At 43.9% G+C, this 23,093-nt stretch overlaps 1 protein-coding gene across 2 annotated transcripts in view; it reads left to right on the top strand.

Moving 5' to 3' along the window:
* LOC115132613 (radixin-like) overlaps positions 1-22,323 on the top strand; it is a 32,309-nt gene extending 9,986 nt beyond the window's left edge. For both annotated transcript variants that reach the window (XM_029665357.2, XM_029665352.2), the window contains exons 3-14: positions 10,172-10,255; positions 13,343-13,438; positions 14,148-14,270; positions 14,865-15,016; positions 15,155-15,238; positions 15,388-15,534; positions 16,138-16,234; positions 16,445-16,608; positions 17,084-17,214; positions 18,960-19,213; positions 19,367-19,603; positions 19,778-22,323. In XM_029665357.2, the coding sequence (XP_029521217.1) occupies positions 10,172-10,255; positions 13,343-13,438; positions 14,148-14,270; positions 14,865-15,016; positions 15,155-15,238; positions 15,388-15,534; positions 16,138-16,234; positions 16,445-16,608; positions 17,084-17,214; positions 18,960-19,213; positions 19,367-19,603; positions 19,778-19,942 (1,734 nt within the window). In that variant the 3' untranslated portion in view covers positions 19,943-22,323. The remainder of the gene's footprint in view (positions 1-10,171; positions 10,256-13,342; positions 13,439-14,147; positions 14,271-14,864; positions 15,017-15,154; positions 15,239-15,387; positions 15,535-16,137; positions 16,235-16,444; positions 16,609-17,083; positions 17,215-18,959; positions 19,214-19,366; positions 19,604-19,777) is intronic.
* The last annotated feature ends 770 nt before the right edge of the window (positions 22,324-23,093 follow it).

Below are 23,093 nucleotides of genomic sequence, written 5' to 3'. Positions count from 1 at the left end.
AACCTTTCTAGAACTCTGTCTCACACACACACTGTGTGGTCCATTCGGCCTTCCTTTCATCACCACTCTGTTCATGCATGGCCTCTCTGGGGCATTTGGTCTTCCACATTTAGCTCTGCCCTACTGACTCAGTCACATGGATGGTGGGAAACATGACCACTAGAGGCAAAAGACAGATCCCTTTGACCATGTCCCTCACACACACACCTGATCACACTCCCAATTGCCCTAATATGAGTCCTCCTTAGATTCTTGTGCCGTTTTCTTCTAGGCCAGAATCAGAACCGGTGCTATCGCCAAGAGAAAGTGCTACTGTACTGTTTTTAGTTTGAAATCCACCAGTTGTATCACATTGATGGTTTATGTACTGTATTTGGGGTGTCATGAGTAACTGGGGCTTGGTTCAGTGGTGTTTTCAGAGGATGTGATTAGCTGTGTGTGTGCTATAGCATGTCTCTCCTCCCCCTCTCCTTCTGTCCACACACGGGACAGCCAGGGATTATGGAGAGCCGTCTGTCTGCCTGGCTTTAGCTAGACTACTCTCTTTGCCTTCACACTCCGTGGGCTAGTTGTGTTTTTGGCTCAGATACACATGCAGGCATAAACACACATACACAGGCACACACACGTACACACCCAGGCATACAAACCCAGAGATATAGACAGGCAGACGCGCGTGCGTGTGAAGTCTAACAAAGGTCAGCACCTGCACAGCTGATTGCTGGTGGCAGGCAGCCCCCACACAAATACCAGGAAAACATCTGTTGGAAACACAAGTTAAGCACTTGACTCTCCATAACAGCTTTGTAACTCTGATACCCAACAAGGCGTTCGTTTGTCCTGCGGACACTGCATGTTGCTACTTCATTATATAACGGGACTAAGGCATGGTCTTTCCAAGTCAGTTTATCGCTGTTGGTTAGCTCTTTAGGAAAGACGTGTTACTTTTAACCCTTTAACGAGTATGATCACGTATGTGTGATCATTGTTGAGTGGTCCCTGCAGTGTACGATCACAAACGTGACTGGAACAGTAGCATCAAAGTATGATGCAACAAATGCATCTAAACGGCGTTGTTGTCTGAAAAGCATCTAAACAATGTTTTGCACTGATGGGAAATAAAGGTCTTCACAACTTTATTCCACAATTTAACATTTTTATTGTAAAAGATAATTGCGAACATAACACGGAACACATCCACAGGTAAACTCATTCCATAAGGGAGAAATGTAGTATTGTTTAGAAAAGAGATGCATGTTCGCTAATGGCAGACATGTTTTTGTTTGTTTGACTTAGCGAAAACTCCCTAATCCCAGAATGCCATTCACTATAAGACTCAAATAAACAAAGTCAAAGATGGCTGCGCTCATTGCCTGAAAAATATGAACATAGTTTAGCCACTTTTCAGCATATTACAAATCGTTTATGTACTTGTTAGTGTATACAAGAACCTGAGCACATAACTTGAAAGTCATTTACCGTTTTTGACAAATCACAAATGTTTTCACCTCACAGATCATCACACCAAATACAAGCCTACTGCCTAACCGTAGCGAAAGCTATGCAGGGATGAAACCATTTTCAGGGGGTTTGTGAGGAGGTTCATTTCATTTGTGGGGGGCTTTCAAGTACATGGGGGGTAGAAATGGGTGAAGGTATTGGGAGGGATATGATGCAGGAAATATTACAATGATGGGGGATTTATCAATAAATGGGGGGCAAACACAGAAGTTTATACGATAAAATAAAACCCCTGGAAAGGGGGTCTGAGCTGGCAACCCTGAGGTACCCAAGTTACAATCTGATGCCGTGTTCAAAACAACGGGGAAATCTTAGACTTCCGACTTCGGTGCGTTCAAGACAATAGGGAACTCTGGGGGGCGACGAGCTCCGACTGTAAAAAATAGTTTTGAATGGTCATCCAACTCGGAATTCCAACTCGGGCCTCTTTCTAGAGCTCCGACCTGAAGATCATTGACGTCATGATTTTACCTAGTATTTTTCCGAGTTCACAGTTGTCTTGAAAGAACCATAAGTCAGTCAAGTGAACTATCCATTTATAACCAGAATGCATTTAATGATGTCAACAAACATGGCTACAAACATGGCGCCACACATAGCCGGCAAATAGCCTAGCATTAGCTCATAATAATCAGTACAACATTCAAAAAAGTATTTTACACACCTGTCCATTACAATCTATGCATGATTTGTCACCAGTACTTGAAAACGTGAATAAAACAGTAAATATATTAGGATCCATATTTACAGCAGAAACAACACTATATACAGCTAATAAGCCACTTACTTTGATTGGAACGCACACGTCTAAAGTCCAATTTGTAAGGAAAACAAACGCAAAGGCAATGCGGGCGCCTACATGAAAATGTGCTGGGGGGAAAACGTTGTGCAAGGCCTGTTCTGACTAGGATGCACAATGTTTTCATACTTGATCTGGGGAAACACTAGGGAGTGCTTGAGCTCTCGTTGAAGAGAAGTTTGTCGGGCTCAGTAAAACCTCAAACAAAAATGGTCCACAACAGTGAAATTGGCTACTTCTTATGTGAATTAACAATCCCACTGACTCAATCAGCTATTTGAGGGAGGGGACCTCACCTGAGTTCCTTAGAAGAAACACCTCATTTAACCTTAACCTTTCTAGCAACCCCTCGACAACATTCCGCTGAAAAGGCAGCGCGTGAAATTCAAAAATATTTTTTAGAAATATGTCACTTTACCACATGAACAAATCCAATACAGCAAATGAAAGATAAACATCTTGTTAATCTACCCATCATGTCCGATTTAAAAAAATTTAAAAAATAAAATTAAAAAAATGCTTTACAGCTAAAGCACAACAAATTATTGTTAGATCACCGCCAAGTCGAAAAAACACAGCCATTTTTCCAGCCACAAAAACGGTCACAAAAAGCAGAAATATAGATAGTTAATCACTAACCTTTGATCTTCATCAGATGACACTCATAGGACATCATGTTACACAATACATGTATGTTTTTTCCGATAATGTGCATATTTATATCCAAAAATCTCAGTTTACATTGGCGCCTTACGTGCAGTAATGTTTTGATTCCAAAATATCCGGTGATTTTGCAGAAATACTCATAATAAACATTGTTCAAAGATACAAGTGTTATTCACAGAATTAGAGAGACTTCTCCTTAATGCAACCGCTGTGTCAGATTTCAAAAAAACTTTACGGAAAAAGCATAATTGAGAACGGCGCTCAGAACCCAAAACAGCCAGAGGAATATCTGCCATTTTGAATCAACAAAGTTAGAAACTACACCATAAATATTCACTTACCTTTGATGCTCTTCATCAGAAGGCAATCCCAGGAATCCCAGTTCGACAATAAATGACTGATTTGTTCCATAATGTTCCATATATGTCCAAATAGCCACTTGTTGTTAGCGTGTTCAGTAATCCATCTTCATGAGGCGCAGGCACTTCATCCAGACAAAAACTAGAAAAGTTCCGTTACAGTCCTTTAGAAACATGTCAAATGATGTATGGAATCAATCGTTAGGATGTTTTTAACATAAAACATCAATGTTTCAACCGGAGAATTTCTTGGTCTTCAGAAAAGCACTGGAACGAGAGGTAACTCTGTCGGGAGCGCGCGTCATGAGACCAAGGGTCTCTGCCAGACCACTGACTCAATGAGGTCTCATGAGCCCCTCCTTTATAGTAGAATCCTCAAACCAGTTTCTAAAGACGGTTGACATCTAGTGGGAGCCCTTGGAAGTGCAACCTCATCCATATCTCAATATGTATCGGTAGGCCAAGCTTGGAAAATCTACAAACCTCATATGTCCCACTTCCTGGTTGGATTTTTCTCAGGTTTTCGCCTGCCATATGAGCTGTGTTATACTCACAGACATCATTCAAACAGTTTTGGAAACTTCAGAGTGTTTTCTATCCAATACTAATAATAATATGCATATATCAGCTTTTTCAGTTCTGCCCACAAATTTTCTATAGGATTGAGGTCAGGGCTTTGTGATGGCCACTCCAATACCTTGACTTTGTTGTCCTTAAGCCATTTTGCCACAACTTTGGAAGTATGCTTCGTCATGACCCATTTGCGACCCAGCTTTAACTTCCTGACTGATGTCTTGAGATGTTGCTTCAATATATCCACACATTTTTCCTCTTCATGATGCCATCTATTTTGTGAATTGCACCAGTCCCTCTTTCAGCAAGGCACCCCCACAACATTATGCTTCCACCCCTGTGCTTCACGGTTGGGATGGTGTTCTTTGGCTTGCAAGCCTCACCCTTTTTCCTCCAAACTTAACAATGGTCATTATGGCCAAACAGGTCTATTTTTGTTTCATCAGACCAGAGGACATTTGGCCAAACAGGTCTATTTTTGTTTCATCAGACCAGAGGACATTTCTCCAAAAGGTACAATCTTTGTCCCCATGTGCAGTTGCAAACTGTAGTCTGGCTTTTTAATGGTGGTTTTGGAGCAGTGGTTTCTTCCTTGCTGAACGGCCTTTCAGGTTATGTTGATATAGGACTCGTTTTACTGTGGATATAGCTTCCTGTTTCCTCCAGCATCTTCACAAGGTCCTTTGCTGTTGTTCTGGGACAGATTTGCACTTTTTGCACCAAAGTACGTTCATTTTATTTTTTATATTTTTTATTTCACCTTTATTTAACCAGGTAGGCAAGTTGAGAACAAGTTCTCATTTACAATTGCGACCTGGCCAAGATAAAGCAAAGCAGTTCGACAGATACAACGACACAGAGTTACACATGGAGTAAAACAAACATACAGTCAATAATACAGTATAAACAAGTCCATATACGATGTGAGCAAATGAGGTGAGAAGGGAGGTAAAGGCAAAAAAGGCCATGGTGGCAAAGTAAATACAATATAGCAAGTAAAACACTGGAATGGTTCATCTCTAGGAGACAGAACGCATCTCCTTCCTGAGTGGTATGATGGCTGCGTGGTCCCATGGTTTTTATACTTGCGTACTATTGTTTGTACACATGGTGGTACCTTCAGGCATTTGGAAATTGCTCCCAAGGATGAACCAGACTTGTGTAGGTCTACAATTTTTTTGGGGGGGGGGTCTTGGCTGATTTCTTTTGATTTTCCCATGATGTCAAGCAAAGAGGCACGGAGTTTGAAGGTAGGCTTTGAATATATATATCTGTATATAGCTCCATGTTGATCTGGTACTGGTACTCCCTGTATATAGCTCCATGTTGATCTGGTACTGGTACTCCCTATATATAGCTCCACATTGATCTGGTACTCCCTGTATATAGCTCCACATTGATCTGGTACTGGTACTCCCTGTATATAGCTCCATGTTGATCTGGTACTGGTACTCCCTGTATATAGCTCCATGTTGATCTGGTACTGGTACACCCTGTATATAGCTCCATGTTGATCTGGTACTCCCTGCATATAGCTCCACATTGATCTGGCACTCCCTGTATATAGCTCCACATTGATCTGGCACTCCCTGTATATAGCTCCACATTGATCTGGTACACCCTGTATATAGCTCCATGTTGATCTGGTACTCCCTGTATATAGCTCCACGTTGATCTGGTACTGGTACTCCCTGAATATAGCTCCACGTTGATCTGGTACTGGTACTCCCTGAATATAGCTCCACGTTGATCTGGTACTGGTACTTCCTGTATATAGCTCCACATTGATCTGGTACTCCCTGTATATAGCTCCACGTTGATCTGGTACTGGTACTCCCTGTATATAGCTCCACATTGATCTGGTACTGGTATTCCCTGTATATAGCTCCATGTTGATCTGGTACTGGTACACCCTGTATATAGCTCCACGTTGATCTGGTACTGGTACACCCTGTATATAGCTCCATGTTGAACTGGTACTCCCTGTATATAGCTCCACATTGATTTGGTACTCCCTGTATACAGCTCCACATTGATCTGGCACTCCCTGTATATAGCTCCACATTGATCTGGCACTCCCTGTATATAGCTCCACATTGATCTGGTACTCCCTGTATATAGCTCCACGTTGATCTGGTACTGGTACTCCCTGTATATAGCTCCACGTTGATCTGGTACTGGTCCCTCCTGTATATAGCTCCACATTGATCTGGTACTGGTCCCTCCTGTATATAGCTCCACATTGATCTGGTACTCCCTGTATATAGCTCCATGTTGATCTGGTACGGGTACTCCCTGTATATGGCTCCACGTTTGATCTGGTACTGGTACTTCCTGTATATAGCTCCACGTTGATCTGGTACTCCCTGTATATAGCTCCATGTTGATCTGGTACTGGTACTCCCTGTATATAGCTCCACATTGATCTGGTACTCCATGTATATAGTTCCACATTGATCTGGTACTCCCTGTATATAGTTCCACATTGATCTGGTACTCCCTGTATACAGCTCCACATTGATCTGGTACTCCCTGTATACAGCTCCACATTGATCTGGTACTCCCTGTATATAGTTCCACATTGATCTGGTACTCCCTGTATACAGCTCCACATTGATCTGGTACTCCCTGTATACAGCTCCACATTGATCTGGTACTCCCTGTATATAGTTCCACATTGATCTGGTACTCCCTGTATATAGTTCCACGTTGATCTGGTACTCCCTGTATACAGCTCCACATTGATCTGGTACTCCCTGTATATAGTTCCACATTGATCTGGTACTCCCTGTATATAGTTCCACATTGATCTGGTACTCCCTGTATACAGCTCCACATTGATCTGGTACTCCCTGTATACAGTTCCACATTGATCTGGTACTCCCTGTATACAGTTCCACATTGATCTGGTACTCCCTGTATACAGCTCCACATTGATCTGGTACTCCCTGTATACAGCTCCACATTGATCTAGTACTCCCTGTATACAGCTCCACATTGATCTGGTACTCCCTGTATACAGCTCCACATTGATCTGGTTCTCCCTGTATATAGTTCCACATTGATCTGGTACTCCCTGTATATAGTTCCACATTGATCTGGTACTCCCTGTATATAGTTCCACATTGATCTGGTACTCCCTGTATATAGTTCCACATTGATCTGGTACTCCCTGTATACAGCTCCACATTGATCTGGTACTCCCTGTATATAGTTCCACATTGATCTGGTACTCCCTGTATACAGCTCCACATTGATCTGGTACTCCCTGTATATAGTTCCACATTGATCTGGTACTCCCTGTATACAGCTCCACATTGATCTGGTACTCCCTGTATATAGTTCCACATTGATCTGGTACTCCCTGTATACAGCTCCACATTGATATGGTACTCCCTGTATATAGTTCCACATTGATATGGTACTCCCTGTATACAGCTCCACATTGATCTGGTACTCCCTGTATACAGTTCCACATTGATCTGGTACTCCCTGTATATAGTTCCACATTGATCTGGTACTCCCTGTATACAGTTCCACATTGATCTGGTACTCCCTGTATACAGCTCCACATTGATCTGGTACTCCCTGTATATAGCTCCATTCTTGTGCATTTCATTTTATTCCTCTAGTTTTTTGGTATTATTTTTCAACTCTGCAGCATTGAAGGGCTTGTACGTGTAAAGCAAGCATTTCAAGGTAAAGCATACATCAGTTGTATTCGCTGCATGGGACAAATACAATTTGACTTAATTTGTCTGCCCAATATACATCTGTTAGCATGTTTGGTAGATAAGAAGTTTATCATAGTTCTAGCTCTAGTCTACTTGCCTTTTTCTGTACTGTACTAGGATGCAGGTGGAGAGGGGTCGCATGTGTGTCTAACAGTATATATTCTGTCCCTCTGCTCGTCCCTACCTGGGCTCGAACCAGGGACACCTCTGCACACATTAACAACTGACACCCCTGAAGCATTACTCATTGCTCCACAAAAGCCACGGCCCTTGCAGAGCAAGGGAAACAACTACTTCAAGGTCTCAGAGCGAGTGACGTCACTGATTCAAATCAAATCAAATTTTATTTGTCACATACACATGGTTAGCAGATGTTAATGCGAGTGTAGCGAAATGCTTGTGATTCTAGTTCCGACAATGCAGTAATAACCAACAAGTAATCTAACTAACAATTCCAAAACTACTGTCTTATACACAGTGTAAGGGGATAAAGAATATGTACATAAGGATATATGAATGAGTGATGGTACAGAGCAGCATACAGTAGATGGTATCGAGTACAGTATATACATATGAGATGAGTATGTAGACAAAGTAAACAAAGTGGCATAGTTAAAGTGGCTAGAGATACATGTATTACATAAGGATGCAGTAGATGATATAGAGTACAGTATATACGTATGCATATGAGATGAATAATGTAGGGTAAGTAACATTATATAAGGTAGCATTGTTTAAAGTGGCTAGTGATATATTTGCATAATTTCCCATCAATTCCCATTATTAAAGTGGCTGGAGTTGGGTCAGTGTCAATGTCAGTGTGTTGGCAGCAGCCACTCAATGTTAGTGGTGGCTGTTTAACAGTCTGATGGCCTTGAGATAGAAGCTGTTTTTCAGTCTCTCGGTCCCAGCTTTGATGCACCTGTACTGACCTCGCCTTCTGGATGATAGCGGGGTGAACAGGCAGTGGCTCGGGTGGTTGATGTCCTTGATGATCTTTATGGCCTTCCTGTAACATCGGGTGGTGTAGGTGTCCTGGAGGGCAGGTAGTTTGCCCCCGGTGATGCGTTGTGCAGACCTCACTACCCTCTGGAGAGCCTTACGGTTGAGGGCGGAGCAGTTGCCATACCAGGCGGTGATACAGCTCGCCAGGATGCTCTCGATTGTGCATCTGTAGAAGTTTGAGTGCTTTTGGTGACAAGCCGAATTTCTTCAGCCTCCTGAGGTTGAAGAGGCGCTGCTGCGCCTTCTTCACGACGCTGTCTGTGTGAGTGGACCAATTCAGTTTGTCTGTGATGTGAATGCCGAGGAACTTAAAACTTGCTACCCTCTCCACTACTGTTCCATCGATGTGGATAGGGGGGTGTTCCCTCTGCTGTTTCCTGAAGTCCACAATCATCTCCTTAGTTTTGTTGACGTTGAAACGTTATTAGCGCGCACCCCGCTAATTAGCTAGCCATTTCACACCAGTTACATGTGCTTTCATTGGAGAATAGTGAATAGTTAGTGGGGCAGAGACTGAGAATACAGGAGGTTTCATGGCTAATTAATGCTAGCGAGACAGAGGCAGATGCACAGTCTCTACAGTGTGGTTTTTGTGAGAGAGTCACAGTACTGTGCTGGATATTTACACGTTTTCTGGATAAGTAATGGTGTGTGTGTGTTGGGGTAAACGGGGATAGCGAATGTGTGTGTGTTGTGTTCCTGTCCTGAGGTTGCATGGGTAATTCATGATAGAAAGAGGAAACGGGGCGAGCAAGGGAAGCTGCTTCTCTCAATGGGCCACTAAGGTACTGTAACCTTAGTCGCCCACAGCTGCACTATCTGGATTGGAGTGCAGCTGGCCGCCACTCGGCATCATCTTTCGCTCTGCATATCGCACTGTCTTTTTTTATTTTCCCCTCTGCCTCTCCAGTGTGTGTGTGTGTGTGTGTGTGTGTGTGTGTGTGTGTGTGTGTTTTGTGTAAACCGGGATGGAGAATGTGTGTGTCAGGCATGGAGGATGCCCTCGGGGTCAGGCCTATTCTATCAGCTGTGTGTCAGGTCTGGTGCCAGGCCAGCCTAGTGCATCTCAGACAGCAGCAGCCAATGGCTGGCCTCGCTCCTCTGCTCCGCCTCACAGGGAGGAGGAGGAGGCGGCCGCTAGGAAGGGGAGTACTCACTGAGTGGTGAGAGGGCAAAAAGACACACACAGGCACTACATTAGCCCATTCAAACACACACACAACACTCCTTCAGTTCTCTGTCTTGCTGGAAGGCCTTTGTTGCTCCCTTGAGGAGCGTTCAGTCTCCTGCACTAAAACAAACTGAAATTTAGTTTGTTCATTTCATGTCCACCAAAATGGCTGACTCAATACCATTTTAAATGTGTTAAAGCTGCATCTGACACATCCTGAAACGCTGACCACGGCACACAGTGGTGACGGTGTTGCATGAAAAGTTGACAGCCTACAGTACAGCAATACAGTGAATGGAAAAGGACATGCAACTGGCAAATAACATGCAAACTTGTTTTGTAGATTAATGTGCGGGTCACCACCATGGATGCAGAGCTGGAGTTTGCCATCCAGCCCAACACCACTGGCAAACAGCTCTTTGACCAGGTAAGCAAGAGAAGTCACATAACTTAAAACCTATAGTATGAAACGTAAGATCAAGTGGGTGCTTTACCTTGTTCCTGGATGAGGTTAATTTCTCCCTTTTTGTTAGTATTATCATTGAAGATTAGTATTTTGATATACACTGTCCTGATTGATGTGTAGTCAGTTACTGTTATAGCATCAGTACTGTTCTCCTGTCATAATGGAGCAGCGTTACTGTGACTGACAGTCAGTTACTGTTGTCATGGTATCAGTACTGTTCTCCTGTCATAATGGAGCAGCGTTACTGTGACTGACAGTCTGTTACTGTTGTCATGGTATCAGTACTGTTATCCTGTCATAATGGAGCAGCGTTACTGTGACTGACAGTCTGTTACTGTTGTCATGGTATCACTACTTTTATCCTGTCATAATGGAGCAGCATTACTGTGACTGACAGTCAGTTACTGTTGTCATGGTATCAGTACTGTTCTCCTGTCATAATGGAGCAGCGTTACTGTGACTGACAGTCAGTTACTGTTGTCATGGTATCACTACTGTTATCCTGTCATAATGGAGCAGCGTTACTGTGACTGACAGTCTGTTACTGTTGTCATGGTATCAGTACTGTTATCCTGTCATAATGGAGCAGCATTACTGTGACTGACAGTCAGTTACTGTTGTCATGGTATCAGTACTGTTATCCCGTCATAATGGAGCAGCGTTACTGTGACTGACAAGTCATGCCGAGGCAGCACGCCCATTGCAATATTGATGTCCCTGGCTGAAATATTCATATGATATAGACATCTAGCTAGCTGGGGTAAAACCAGGGCCTGCCCTGGTCCTATGGTTCACTCAAAGGATTTGTCCCACGAGGGCCACCTCAATGAGTTGAGAGTGGAGACAATGTCCCCAATTAATTACATTGATGTCATTTCAACAATGACATGGTTAAACAGTAGTTTTGAGGGTGCATTGGAGGTCATTGAATGACGGACTGTTTTTGGGATCATTATTGTTGGATAGTTATTTTCTGCAACTTCTCAGCCTGACACTGGAGGAGGATGATAATGATGTAATTGGAGGTCGACCGATTAATCGGAATGGCCGATGAATTAGGGCCGATTTCAAGTTTTCATAAAAATCGGAAATCTATATTTTTGGGCGCCGATTTGCCTTTTACATTTTTTTTATATACCTTTTTATTTAACTAGGCAAGTCAGTTAAGAACACATTCTTATTTTCAATGACGGCCTAGGAACGGTGGGTTAAGTGCCTCGTTTAGGGGCAGAATGGCAGACTTTCACCTTGTCAGCTCGGGGGAGCCAATCTTGCAACTTTACAGTTAACTAGTCCAACGCAATAACGACCTGCCTCTCTCTCGTTGCACTCCACAAGGAGACTGCCTGTTACTCGAATGCAGTAAGCCAAGGTAAGTTGTTAGCTAGCATTAATCTTATCTTATAAAAAACAATCAATCATAATCACTAGTTAACTACACATGGTTGATGATATTACTAGATATTATCTAGCATGTCCTGCGTTGCATATAATCTGACTGAGCATACAAGTATCTGACTGAGCGGTGGTAGGCAGAAGCAGGAGCATAAACATGAATTCAAACAGCACTTTCGTGTGTTTTGCCAGCAGCTCTTCGTTGTGCGTCAAGCATTGCACTGTTTATGACTTCAAGCCTACCAACTCCCGAGATGAGGCTGGTGTAACCGAAGTGAAATGGCTAGCTAGTTAGCGTGCGCTAATAGCGTTTCAAACGTCACTCGATCGGAGCCTTCTAGTAGTTGTTCCCCTTGCTCTGCATGGGTAACGCTGCTTCAATGGTGGCTGTTGTCGTTGTGTTGCTGGTTCGAGCCCAGGGAGGAGCGAGGAGAGGGACAGAAGCTATACTGTTACACTGGCAATATTAAAGTGCCTATAAGAACATCCAATAGTCAAAGGTTAATGAAATACAAATGGTATAGAGGGAAATAGTCCTATAATTCCTATAATAACTACAACCTAAAACTTCTTAACTGGGAATATTGAAGACATGTTAAAAGGAACCACCAGCTTTCATATGTTCTCATGTTCTGAGCAAGGAACTGAAAGCTTTCTTACATGGCACATATTGCACTTTTACTTTCTTCTCTAACACTTTGTTTTTGCATTATTTAAACCAAATTGAACATGTTTCATTATTTACTTGAGGCTAAATTGATTTTATTGATATATTATATTAAGTTAAAATAAGTGTTCATTCAGTATTGTTGTAATTGTCATTATTACAAATAAATAAATAAATAAATTGGCTGATTTTGAATCGGTATCGGCTTTTTTTGGTCCTCCAATAATCGGTATCGGCGTTGAAAAATCATAATCGGTCGACCTCTAATTGTAATGTCCGAGCCTAATTTCTATCCCTGTTGAGAGGTCCCTATATGCCTGTAAAGCTACTCTGTAACACATGTTAAAGATATCGCCGTGACAATCAACAGTACTAGAGCATTTTCTCACAAACAGAAACTGGAGAGCATTTAGGATGGCTGAAGAACTGTAGTGAATGAGACCATTGAGGTGGCGACTGTCCTGGACGGTGTGTCCAGCTGTCTTCTTACACTTCACAGTGTGTGTTTTGTATTCTCAGTACACACACGCACGCACACGCACAATCCATTTCCAGGGAATCAGCAGGAGTTATGGCCATCCGCCTCATTGCCCTCCTCTGCAGTTAACAGACAGAGTGGATCTAAGTAGCTTGTTGCCGCGTGTCAACTGGCTGGGCTATTAGTCACCCTCCCAGAGTTAACGGTGAGCCCAGGGCCCACTGTGGAGAAGTTATGCCACAGTGGGCCCACCGCTGCCGAGGAGCCTCCAGTCAGGCAGAGGCTAAAACGCCCCTCAATTAAACCTGCATTGCAGTATATTTATTTACACAGTAACATGTGAGCCTAACTTTCATCCTAGTCACATGAAGTCTGAACTTTTGTCATGAAACAAATGGTTGCTAGCATGTTGCGTTCTATAGGACTTTTCACATGAGAAATGTGTGACTTTTTCAGTAATCCCACCCTCCCAACTGTTTAATGGTGGAGTATTGTCTGATGTTAACAGGTGGTGAAGACGGTGGGGCTTCGAGAGGTCTGGTTCTTCGGACTGCAGTACGTGGACAGCAAGGGTTACAGCACGTGGCTGAAGCTTAATAAAAAGGTCTTCTCTCATTCTCTCTCTCGTGGTTTGTCTTGGTTTCTCTATCTCTTCTCTTACTCTCTGTTTCCAGAGCGGCTGCCAGTAGGCAGTCAGTTTGAGCTGGTTATTAGGCTGTGGTCAGGGGGCCTCAAAACTGCACTTTCACAGACTTCCTGTCACACTGAGGCCAAAGACCCTCCGACCCCCCCAAAAACTGCTCTGAAGTGCCTGTAAAAGACAGCGAGGGAGTGTGTGTGTGTTGGAACTAGTTCAGTAGTCGTAGAGCAGTGTGGTTCTGTCAGGGTGATCTACAACAGGATTTATTCTAACAGCTGTCTCCAGTGGAAAGTGTTCTGATTCTAGGCCCTGGAGTCTGGGATGTAAGCGGCTGTAAAGAGGGTCCAATCCTATCACTAATTAGGACAAGATTAGATAACAGAAGTTTGTTCATACCTTTATGGCTTCATAACCAACTTCTATGATTTAGCTTTATAGCCCAGCTTACAAAGCTTAGATTGTAAAGCTTCTAGATCCTCCAAGTATCTCAATAGTCAAACACGGATGCTTACTGAGCATGCATCTTAGCCAGCCACGTTTTTCCCCTGTCAGTGCAGATAAGGGAGAGGAGACAAGGCGATAGAGGGCACTCCAGACTACTGACAGTCGTCTAGTCTACCTCTAGTGGTCTTGTTGTGTCTGTACAGGGCTTTAAAGGTGTTGTCCCCTCTAGGTGACAGCCCAGGACGTAAAGAAGGAGAACCCTCTGCAGTTTAAGTTCCGGGCCAAGTTCTTCCCTGAGGACGTGTCTGAGGAGCTGATCCAGGAGATCACACAGAGACTCTTCTTCCTGCAGGTAACTGACACCAGTTGTGTTCCAATACTCATACTAACCATAATATTTGTGACATAAATTGAGAATGTAGTATGCTTATTGGTCATAGTATGGATATATTTAGTATGCCAAAAGTTTCCGGATGTTGTACATTCACCAAAATACAAGGTATGCAAACAGTGGACACTATTTCTGTGGTTTTAGGGCCCATAATGTAATTCTTCAGAAAATGGGCGTGGCTTCAACGGTACACACAACTGAAAGGATACCGTTAGTTCATCGTAGTATACAAATAGTATGTAGTATACAGTATGTTAGTATGGGTATTCGAACAACGCTTCCGTCTTTGTCGCACAGTGATGACACCATGTCAGTCGGGGGGGGGGGAGGCTTTTCATTGTTGGTCTAGGATTCTAAGTCATCAGTATTCTAAGTCTTGACAGTCAAAAACAGACATACTCTTATTTTTTTAATATATTTTTTTACTCGTGGTGTCTTGATGCCAAATCCTTCCTAAGTTCAGTACCTTACTGGGCAAGGTGAGATGAGGTCACATGACCTCTACTTTATTTTTCCCTTTTTGTTTTCCTCTCTCCTTTTGGCTTCTCTGACCAGGTGAAGGAGGCCATTTTGAACGATGAGAACTACTGTCCCCCGGAGACTGCCGTGCTGCTGGCATCCTACTCTGTCCAGGCCAAGTACACCGACTACAACAAAGACAGCCACAAGCCTGGCTACCTCACCAACGACAGACTGCTGCCACAGAGGTGAGTGGCCACTGGCCAGAAGCAGGGATATCCCGGAGTCATGCACCATCCACATTCTAACAAGGAATCCTGGAATGTTTTTTTTTTAAATGTATTTTTATTTTTTAAATTTCCTCTGGAATGTTCTGTGTTGTGTAGAGTCCTGGAGCAGCACAAGCTCACCAAGGAGCAGTGGGAGGACCGGATACAGACCTGGCATGAGGAGCACCGAGGCATGCTCAGGTCTGTGTGGATTTCCTTCTCTTTCTCTGTGTGTGTTTGAGGGTTATTGGGAGAGGTGTTTTGTCTCGTAGAAGATGCATTTGTCTGAATGGTTCCACCACATTGAGACATTTCCATGTTAGAAACGTAACAATGTGCTTTTCCCCCAGAGAGGACTCTATGATGGAGTACCTGAAGATAGCTCAGGACCTGGAGATGTACGGAGTCAACTACTTTGAGATCAAGAACAAGAAGGGGACAGAGCTGTGGCTGGGAGTGGACGCCCTGGGACTCAACATCTACGAACACGAAGACAAGTCAGTCTCACTACTACAGCTGTATCAACTATGGCTGGCCTATTGGAAATCTACTGTAATGATAAGCAGATGTTTAATCAGATTTCGCCTAGTTGTTCTACTTTACAAATTGTAGTTTGATTGTTGGGGTGAATGAAAGATGTCCAAGAAGAAAAGAGAGAAAGAGAAGGATGAGTAAATGTTACTTTTAGCAGTAGAGGAGAGAGGGGTGGGGGAAGAGAGAGTAAGTAGGGTCTGTTACTCTTCCGGTCTTCCCCTCATTTGTGGATGGGACACAACTGTGGCACGGCTTTGAAATGGTTTCCCGTCCTGCCACACAGACCCATTCCCTTTCTTTCCCAACACTGACCTCAGATCAGCTGGTAGACAATAATGCAGTGCCAATTTCTTGAGTAGAGACTTGCATTGGCAGGACTGAAATCTGATCACAGATCAGTATAGTATACAGCAATTGAATAGGATTTGGACGTCTCTCACCTATCATCGCCATCTGCTGGCAGCTTTTATAGCACAATATTTTACACCCCAAAATACAACTTAATTTTGAATATTGAAAACTGTCTGTGTGCATCAATTACCAAATATCAACATTTCCCCCCCCAGACTGACACCAAAGATCGGCTTCCCTTGGAGCGAGATCCGAAACATCTCCTTCAACGACAAGAAGTTTGTCATCAAACCCATCGACAAGAAAGCTCCAGTAAGTCTCCCTTTGTCTGATTTTCCTTTAAGATCCCAAAACAACAAGATGTGGAGGCACAGATCCCTTTTCCAGAACACTTTAATAAGTAGTAGTGAATTATACTCTAAAGAGTTTATCATATTCTCTGTTGTCAAACATAGTAATCTCATGGTCTACCTAGACATCCTAACGGGTACCCCTAAATTCGGGTCTCCTGTGTCCCTGTAGGACTTTGTGTTCTACGCACCACGTTTGCGGATCAACAAGCGGATCCTGGCTCTGTGTATGGGGAACCACGAGCTGTACATGAGGAGGAGGAAGCCTGACACCATCGAGGTGCAGCAGATGAAGGCCCAGGCCAGAGAGGAGAAACACCACAAACAGCAGGAGAGGTACAGGGGGAGCACATAGAGACACACACTAACGCAGACACACACCTTCTGACAATACCCTGGATCAGCACCACTAGAGGGCAGTATTAGACTGTATATAAATTGCTATCAAGGATATTTACTTTACTTTCATAGTCATAGCTATATGTTGACAGAAATGAAAGCCTATGTAGAGACATTCCATAGCAGGTATGCTGTATATTTGAACCTTTCTAGCAAACAACATCACCTTTTCAGAATATTTTATAATATCAATAAAAGTCCATCTCCAGAATGTTGATATTACATAGACATTAACAGGACATCATGTACAATACATTGACATGTTAGTTTGATACCCTGGATATTACTGTACACTTTAATAAGATACAAAATAACTTAAGGTGACGATGAAAAGCACACCTATATAGTGCTTCGTTGCAAGGGTTCATTTCCTAGCGGATAGATGAGATATCCCTTCATCAATTCCTGACAGAGCCCAGCTGGAGAACGAGAAGAAGAAACGAGAGCACGCAGAGAAAGAGAAGGAGAGAATAGAGCGAGAGAAGGACGAACTGATGGAGAGACTGAGGCTGATCGAGGACCAGACGATGAGGGCCCAGGAAGGTACCAGTCAGCCTCTTCCCACAGCTCCCCAGAAGTTCATCCCTCTAACTTTCCTCCTGTCTTCCCACAGCTCCCCTGAAGTTCAACCCTCTAACTTTCCTCCTGTCTTCCCACAGCTCCCCAGAAGTTCAACCCTCTAACTTTCCTCCTGTCTTCCCACAGCTCCCCTGAAGTTCAACCCTCTAACTTTCCTCCTGTCTTCCCACAGCTCCCCAGAAGTTCAACCCTCTAACTTTCCTCCTGTCTTCCCACAGCTCCCCTGAAGTTCAACCCTCTAACTTTCCTCCTGTCTCTGTACAAATGTAGACACTCTATAATACCACATTCATTCAGCATTCATGCAATATCTGCACCTCTTATTTGCCATAGGGGAATTATATATTTACTTTGTATTTAAAATCTATATTGACCCAGGGCAATATCAGGTGCAAATGTTGCACTGTTGTAAATGCTAGGTAAACCTGTCTCTGGTGTCACCTGGAGGGTTTTCGTGGTGTTGATATGTGGGCTCTACATGGGGCTGTTGGTTGGTCAGTGTCGGTCAGTATGCCAATGGGACCTGACCCTAACCTTCTAGACTGGTCCTCACTGCACCGCGGTACTAAACTCTCATCTCTTACTTCTTATAGGACTGTTCTCAGCACCAGGTAAACATTAAGTCCACTCAGAAACACTTCTTTTAAACCCCCCCCAACACTACCATCTGATCTTATAGACTTGGGTGGTGTGTTGAGAGCGAGACATCCACATTGTGTTCCAGTGGTATAGACTGACTTGGTCGATGTGTTGAGAGAGAGAGACATCCACATTGTGTTCCAGTGGTATAGACTGACTTGGTCGATGTGTTGAGAGAGACATCCACATTGTGTTCCAGTGGTATAGACTGACTTGGTCGATGTGTTGAGAGAGAGAGGCATCCACATTGTGTTCCAGTGGTATAGACTGACTTGGTTGATGTGTTGAGAGAGAGAGACATCCACATTGTGTTCCAGTGGTATAGACTGACTTGGTCGATGTGTTGAGAGAGAGAGACATCCACATTGTGTTCCAGTGGTATAGACTGACTTGGTCAATGTGTTGAGAGAGAGAGACATCCACATTGTGTTCCAGTGGTATAGACTGACTTGGTTGATGTGTTGAGAGAGAGAGAGACATCCACATTGTGTTCCAGTGGTATAGACTGACTTGGTCGATGTGTTGAGAGAGAGAGACATCCACATTGTGTTCCAGTGGTATAGACTGACTTGGTCGATGTGTTGAGAGAGAGAGACATCCACATTGTGTTCCAGTGGTATAGACTGACTTGGTCGATGTGTTGAGAGCGAGACATCCACATTGTGTTCCAGTGGTATAGACTGACTTGGTCGATGTGTTGAGAGAGCGAGACATCCACATTGTGTTCCAGTGGTATAGACTGACTTGGTCGATGTGTTGAGAGAGAGAGACATCCACATTGTGTTCCAGTGGTATAGACTGACTTGGTCGATGTGTTGAGAGAGAGAGACATCCACATTGTGTTCCAGTGGTATAGACTGACTTGGTCGATGTGTTGAGAGAGAGAGACATCCATGTTGTTCTTAAAGTCAATCACAATTTTTGTGAGATCATGGCTGACCGAGCATCCCATTGGTCACATTGTAAAAATTGTGGGTGCTGCTGGACATGTTTTGAGGAAGACGAACAGCGAAAAGGGTTGTTTTTTGAGACGGGCTAACGGACTTTGTGTATTTTGTTCATGGTCACAGAGTTGGAACAGCAGACACGCAGGGCCCTGGAGCTGGAGCAGGAGAGGAAGAGAGCCAGGGAGGAGGCGGAGAGACTGGAGAGGGAGAGGCAGGCAGCGGAGGAGGCCAAGGCGGAGCTGGCCAGGCAGGCAGCTGACCAGATGAAGAACCAGGAACAACTGGCCGCTGAGCTGGGCGAGTTCACCGCCAAAATAGCCCTGTTGGAGGAAGCCAAGAGGAAAAAGGAAGAGGAGGCCACTGAATGGCAGCAGAAGGTAACCACCTCCCTACGTTCTACTCTGTGTCCTGGTTACAATATAGACTACACTGTATAGAATCAGTCAGTTGTAGGTTGTACTGAAATGTTCTATAACGTTGCACCTTCCTGAATAAGTCCCATAACTCGCCAGCCCTCCCCTTCTCCCCAGGCCATCTCAGCCCAGGACGACCTGGAGAAGACCAAGGAGGAACTGAAGACTGTGATGACGATCCCGTCGACGCCAGCGGGCGGCTCCACGGAGAGCGAGCACGAGGAGCAGGACGAGAACCACGCCGAGGATGCCGCCGAGCTCTCCCTGGAGGGCGTGAGTGCCCTGGACCTGCGCAGCGAGGAGGAGCGCGTCACCGAGGCCCAGAAGAACGAGCGCCTCAAGAAACAGCTGCAGGTCGGTCCCCTCTGACCTCTAACCTTTAACCCCAAGACCTGATGACCTCCCCTTAAAGGGCCTTCTTTAGTTGCTTGATGGCGTTAACTGTCATTGAGAGGTTTCAATCAATCAACCCTCTCTCTACCCCCCTGTTCTCCACCTCTCTCTACCCTCTCCCTTTCTCTCCTCCAGGTGTTGAGCTCGGAGCTGGCTGAAGCCATAGACGATACCATGAAGACCCAGAATGACATGCTTCACGCGGAGAACGTGAAGGCCGGGAGAGACAAGTACAAGACCCTACGTCAGATCCGCCTGGGCAACACCAAGCAGCGCATCGACGAGTTTGAGTCCATGTGATCTGTTCTGGGTTCCCCCATCCGTTCGTTGGCGACTCGCTTTTCGTCAGAACAGCAGGCGCTGTCCCTCCTACACTCACCCTTTACCCCGTACCCATACCCGCAAAGGTTCCAGAGGGCACGTCCGCCACCGCCTCAAACTTTGCCAAAGCTCTGCCCGCATCTCCATCAGGAATCGGGCGCAAGCAACGCTTTGCACCATTCCAAAAGTGGTATTCTCCTTGTATTGCAAAGGATGTGTCTGTGCTTTGCTTTCAAATATCTAATGTGGAGACGCAAGAAAAACCAAAATGGGAAAGATTAGATTTTTAAGCGAACAGGGGTATGGAAAGCTTTGTTCTTGCCAGAAAGCTAGTATGCAATGCTTTACTATTACTGACTCTTGTCTTCAGTTGAACGTATTGATGCTGTCTGGTACTTTCAAACCTTTTTGCTTTTGTTCTGATCTATGGTTATAACACGTTTTATTGAAGCCCTGTTTGTTAAGTTCTCTGTTCTCATTGTTAACTTTGACGGTAGATTGGTCCGAGGCTGGTAGAGGCTTGTGTTAGTTAGGGGATCGATCCATTCAGGTATGTTGTGAACAATTTTCAAAACATTGAATTGTTTTGAAAGATATGAGCCTATGAGTAACAGGGTTGACGTGTTATGATCGACCCACTCCATCTCCTACCACAAAATGGCCAAAAAGAGTAGAACCAGCTCACCTGCTTTTACACTATGATTTGACTATTAGATATTCAATGTTTTCTTTTGGAGAAAAATACATTTAGAAAGGAATAGTTTCACCATAGTAAAGTGAGAGTTCAGTTGTCGTAACAGGGTTGACCTTAAAATGAGAGAACAGGTGTTTTTGTAACCTTAAAATGAATCACTAATCACATGAAATAAAGTCTTCAGAAATGTCTTCGTCAAAGCAACAAAATAACTATTGCTTAACAATGATGGTGAAAACCTGGAGAAATTGTTGTTAACTGGGTTAAAATCTTATTGGAAGACGGAGGCGAATGCTGAATTTTGCCACTAAGTCTTTATTCACTAAATCTGATTTATTGAATTTACCATGTGGTCTATATTAAAGGGCACTTCGTTTGAAAAGAACAGGCTTTTAAAATGTCTATATTGATTCACCATTTCTACTTAAAATATCAAAGGGATGCAAAAGGAAGTCATTTTGTTGAACGGCCCTACCATCTAGACTCATCAGTGGAAAGCATCAGTGGAAAGCCACTACACCAGTCTGGAGGAGAGGCGTGAGTCTTGATGAATGAAAGACTGGTCTCTAATGGGAAGCCAATGATTTCACGTGATAAGGTTGGCCAAGCCAATCCAACACTGAGGACACGGCTGTGAGTCTGCAGTGGACTGTTCTGATACTGTGCAGTAGTAAGGTTGAGAACTTCTGTGACCCAGGCTGTGTAGACATGGTGTCTGTGTCCTGTGGTATTGGAGCTGGTTTGACTGGTTATCATGAAGCTCTGTTTGGACTCGGGACCTGCATGTCTGCCGACAGCCAACTGGGGCCAGAATAGGACCATGTTTCTCCTCTGTTGCTGGACTGATCTGCTCACCGTTCTCTCTGCCACAGCTGTCAGCAGGATGGATGGAAACTCAATGGCAGAGTGCCACCATTTTAGGACTGTGAAGAGACAGACCAGTGCAGATGTTAGAGGTGAATGTGCCCCCCTATTTATACGCTCTCATTAGAGGGACCCAGCCTCTTGGGTCAACCCCCCCACCTCAATGTTATGTTCAGTGGGAATAGAGGACAGGCCAATAAAAACATTTTCAGACCTTGATCTTTTCACTTACTGCAAATCAAATTAACTCCAGCATTGTGGATAAATGTTACTGGTAAGTTTTGAATTAACGGGAGTGTTCAGTTTTTTAAAATTTGCAATCGGATGGAATGTATTTTTTGTTATGCTACACTAGACAGCTGGTTTAACTTGAGATCTTAAAGCCAGAGTTTTAATCTGGAGGACATTGAAGGGGCTTGACCCAAACCTGCCTTTTCGCTAACCCAGTGAGTGTCCAAATATAGGGGTTGTATTTGCCATAGCAGGTGAAAAAACTGTGCTTCCAACTGTTATTTTTGTAACGTGTTCCAAGATCAAACTATCTACCAGCATGCATCAGTAGCTCACTGGAGGTGAAAAGAGAACTACTCTACATGCCAGCATCCCCCATATTTAGGGCAGGGTGCATTGAGTTGGGCTTTTCCCATTGGCTGAGCCTGTTAGCCTGCTTGTGATGCCTGTGTTGGAACCAGCTGTCATGTATGTGGTTCAGTTTTTCCTTGTGTTCATACTAGCGTTTCTGTAAGATAAAGGCCCGCGTGGAGCTTAGTCCATTGGTTTCACAATAAAAGTTTAAAATGAAGTTGCCTTTTTATATATTTAACAAATATAGTATTGGTTTAAATGATTGGTACCTCTGACACCAGTAAAAGTTATGTTGATCAGTGATTCTTTAGACGAACCTCGAACAATACTGTTCATGCATGGTTTAATTAATGCCATCTTGATGCTTGGTTATAACAAGAACATACAATGAGCAGTTCATCTTTTGATCTGAAAATGTTAATTTTCTCAGTGTCCTATCTGGTCAGCTGCCACTAACATCTGATCACATCAGGAAATGTAAAGCCAAATTAACCATTTAGTTAACTGCAATTGCCATTGAGTTGTTGCATATCAAATTGGTGTTTTTCTTTTTGAACTTGCTCAAACAGCTTGGAACCATGGGCAGCGTCATTGTGGCCATCTCCATTTTGAAGTAGTCAATTTACGTCTGAGTTGGCAAACAAATGGAAAGGGTGCACACTGCCACCTAGAGTGTGTTTTAAAATGGCATAAAGCCAAGGTTGGTGATGGAATGTTTCCTCAAGTATAATTAATTGGTTGACCCCTGATGACCTGGATGGAATTATGTGATCCTTCTTTAACCCATAGGAAGTCCCACCTAGCTGACAACTTCAAACTCGTGAAAGGCCTCAATGGCGCTGCCCATGCTAAAAAAGGCTTTTGGGCATTAGAGTCCTCTATCTCTATGGATGAAACCCTGTCAGTCCATGGGCAGAGTATGCAGGTGTGTCAAATGGTGTCACACACAGGGTTGCCAGTTCAAATCCCAATGATACTAATCACATT

This window comes from Oncorhynchus nerka, linkage group LG2 (genome assembly GCF_034236695.1).
Source record: "Oncorhynchus nerka isolate Pitt River linkage group LG2, Oner_Uvic_2.0, whole genome shotgun sequence".
In the NCBI taxonomy this organism is placed as follows: domain Eukaryota; kingdom Metazoa; phylum Chordata; class Actinopteri; order Salmoniformes; family Salmonidae; genus Oncorhynchus; species Oncorhynchus nerka.
This window is presented reverse-complemented; position numbering and strand designations above follow the sequence as displayed.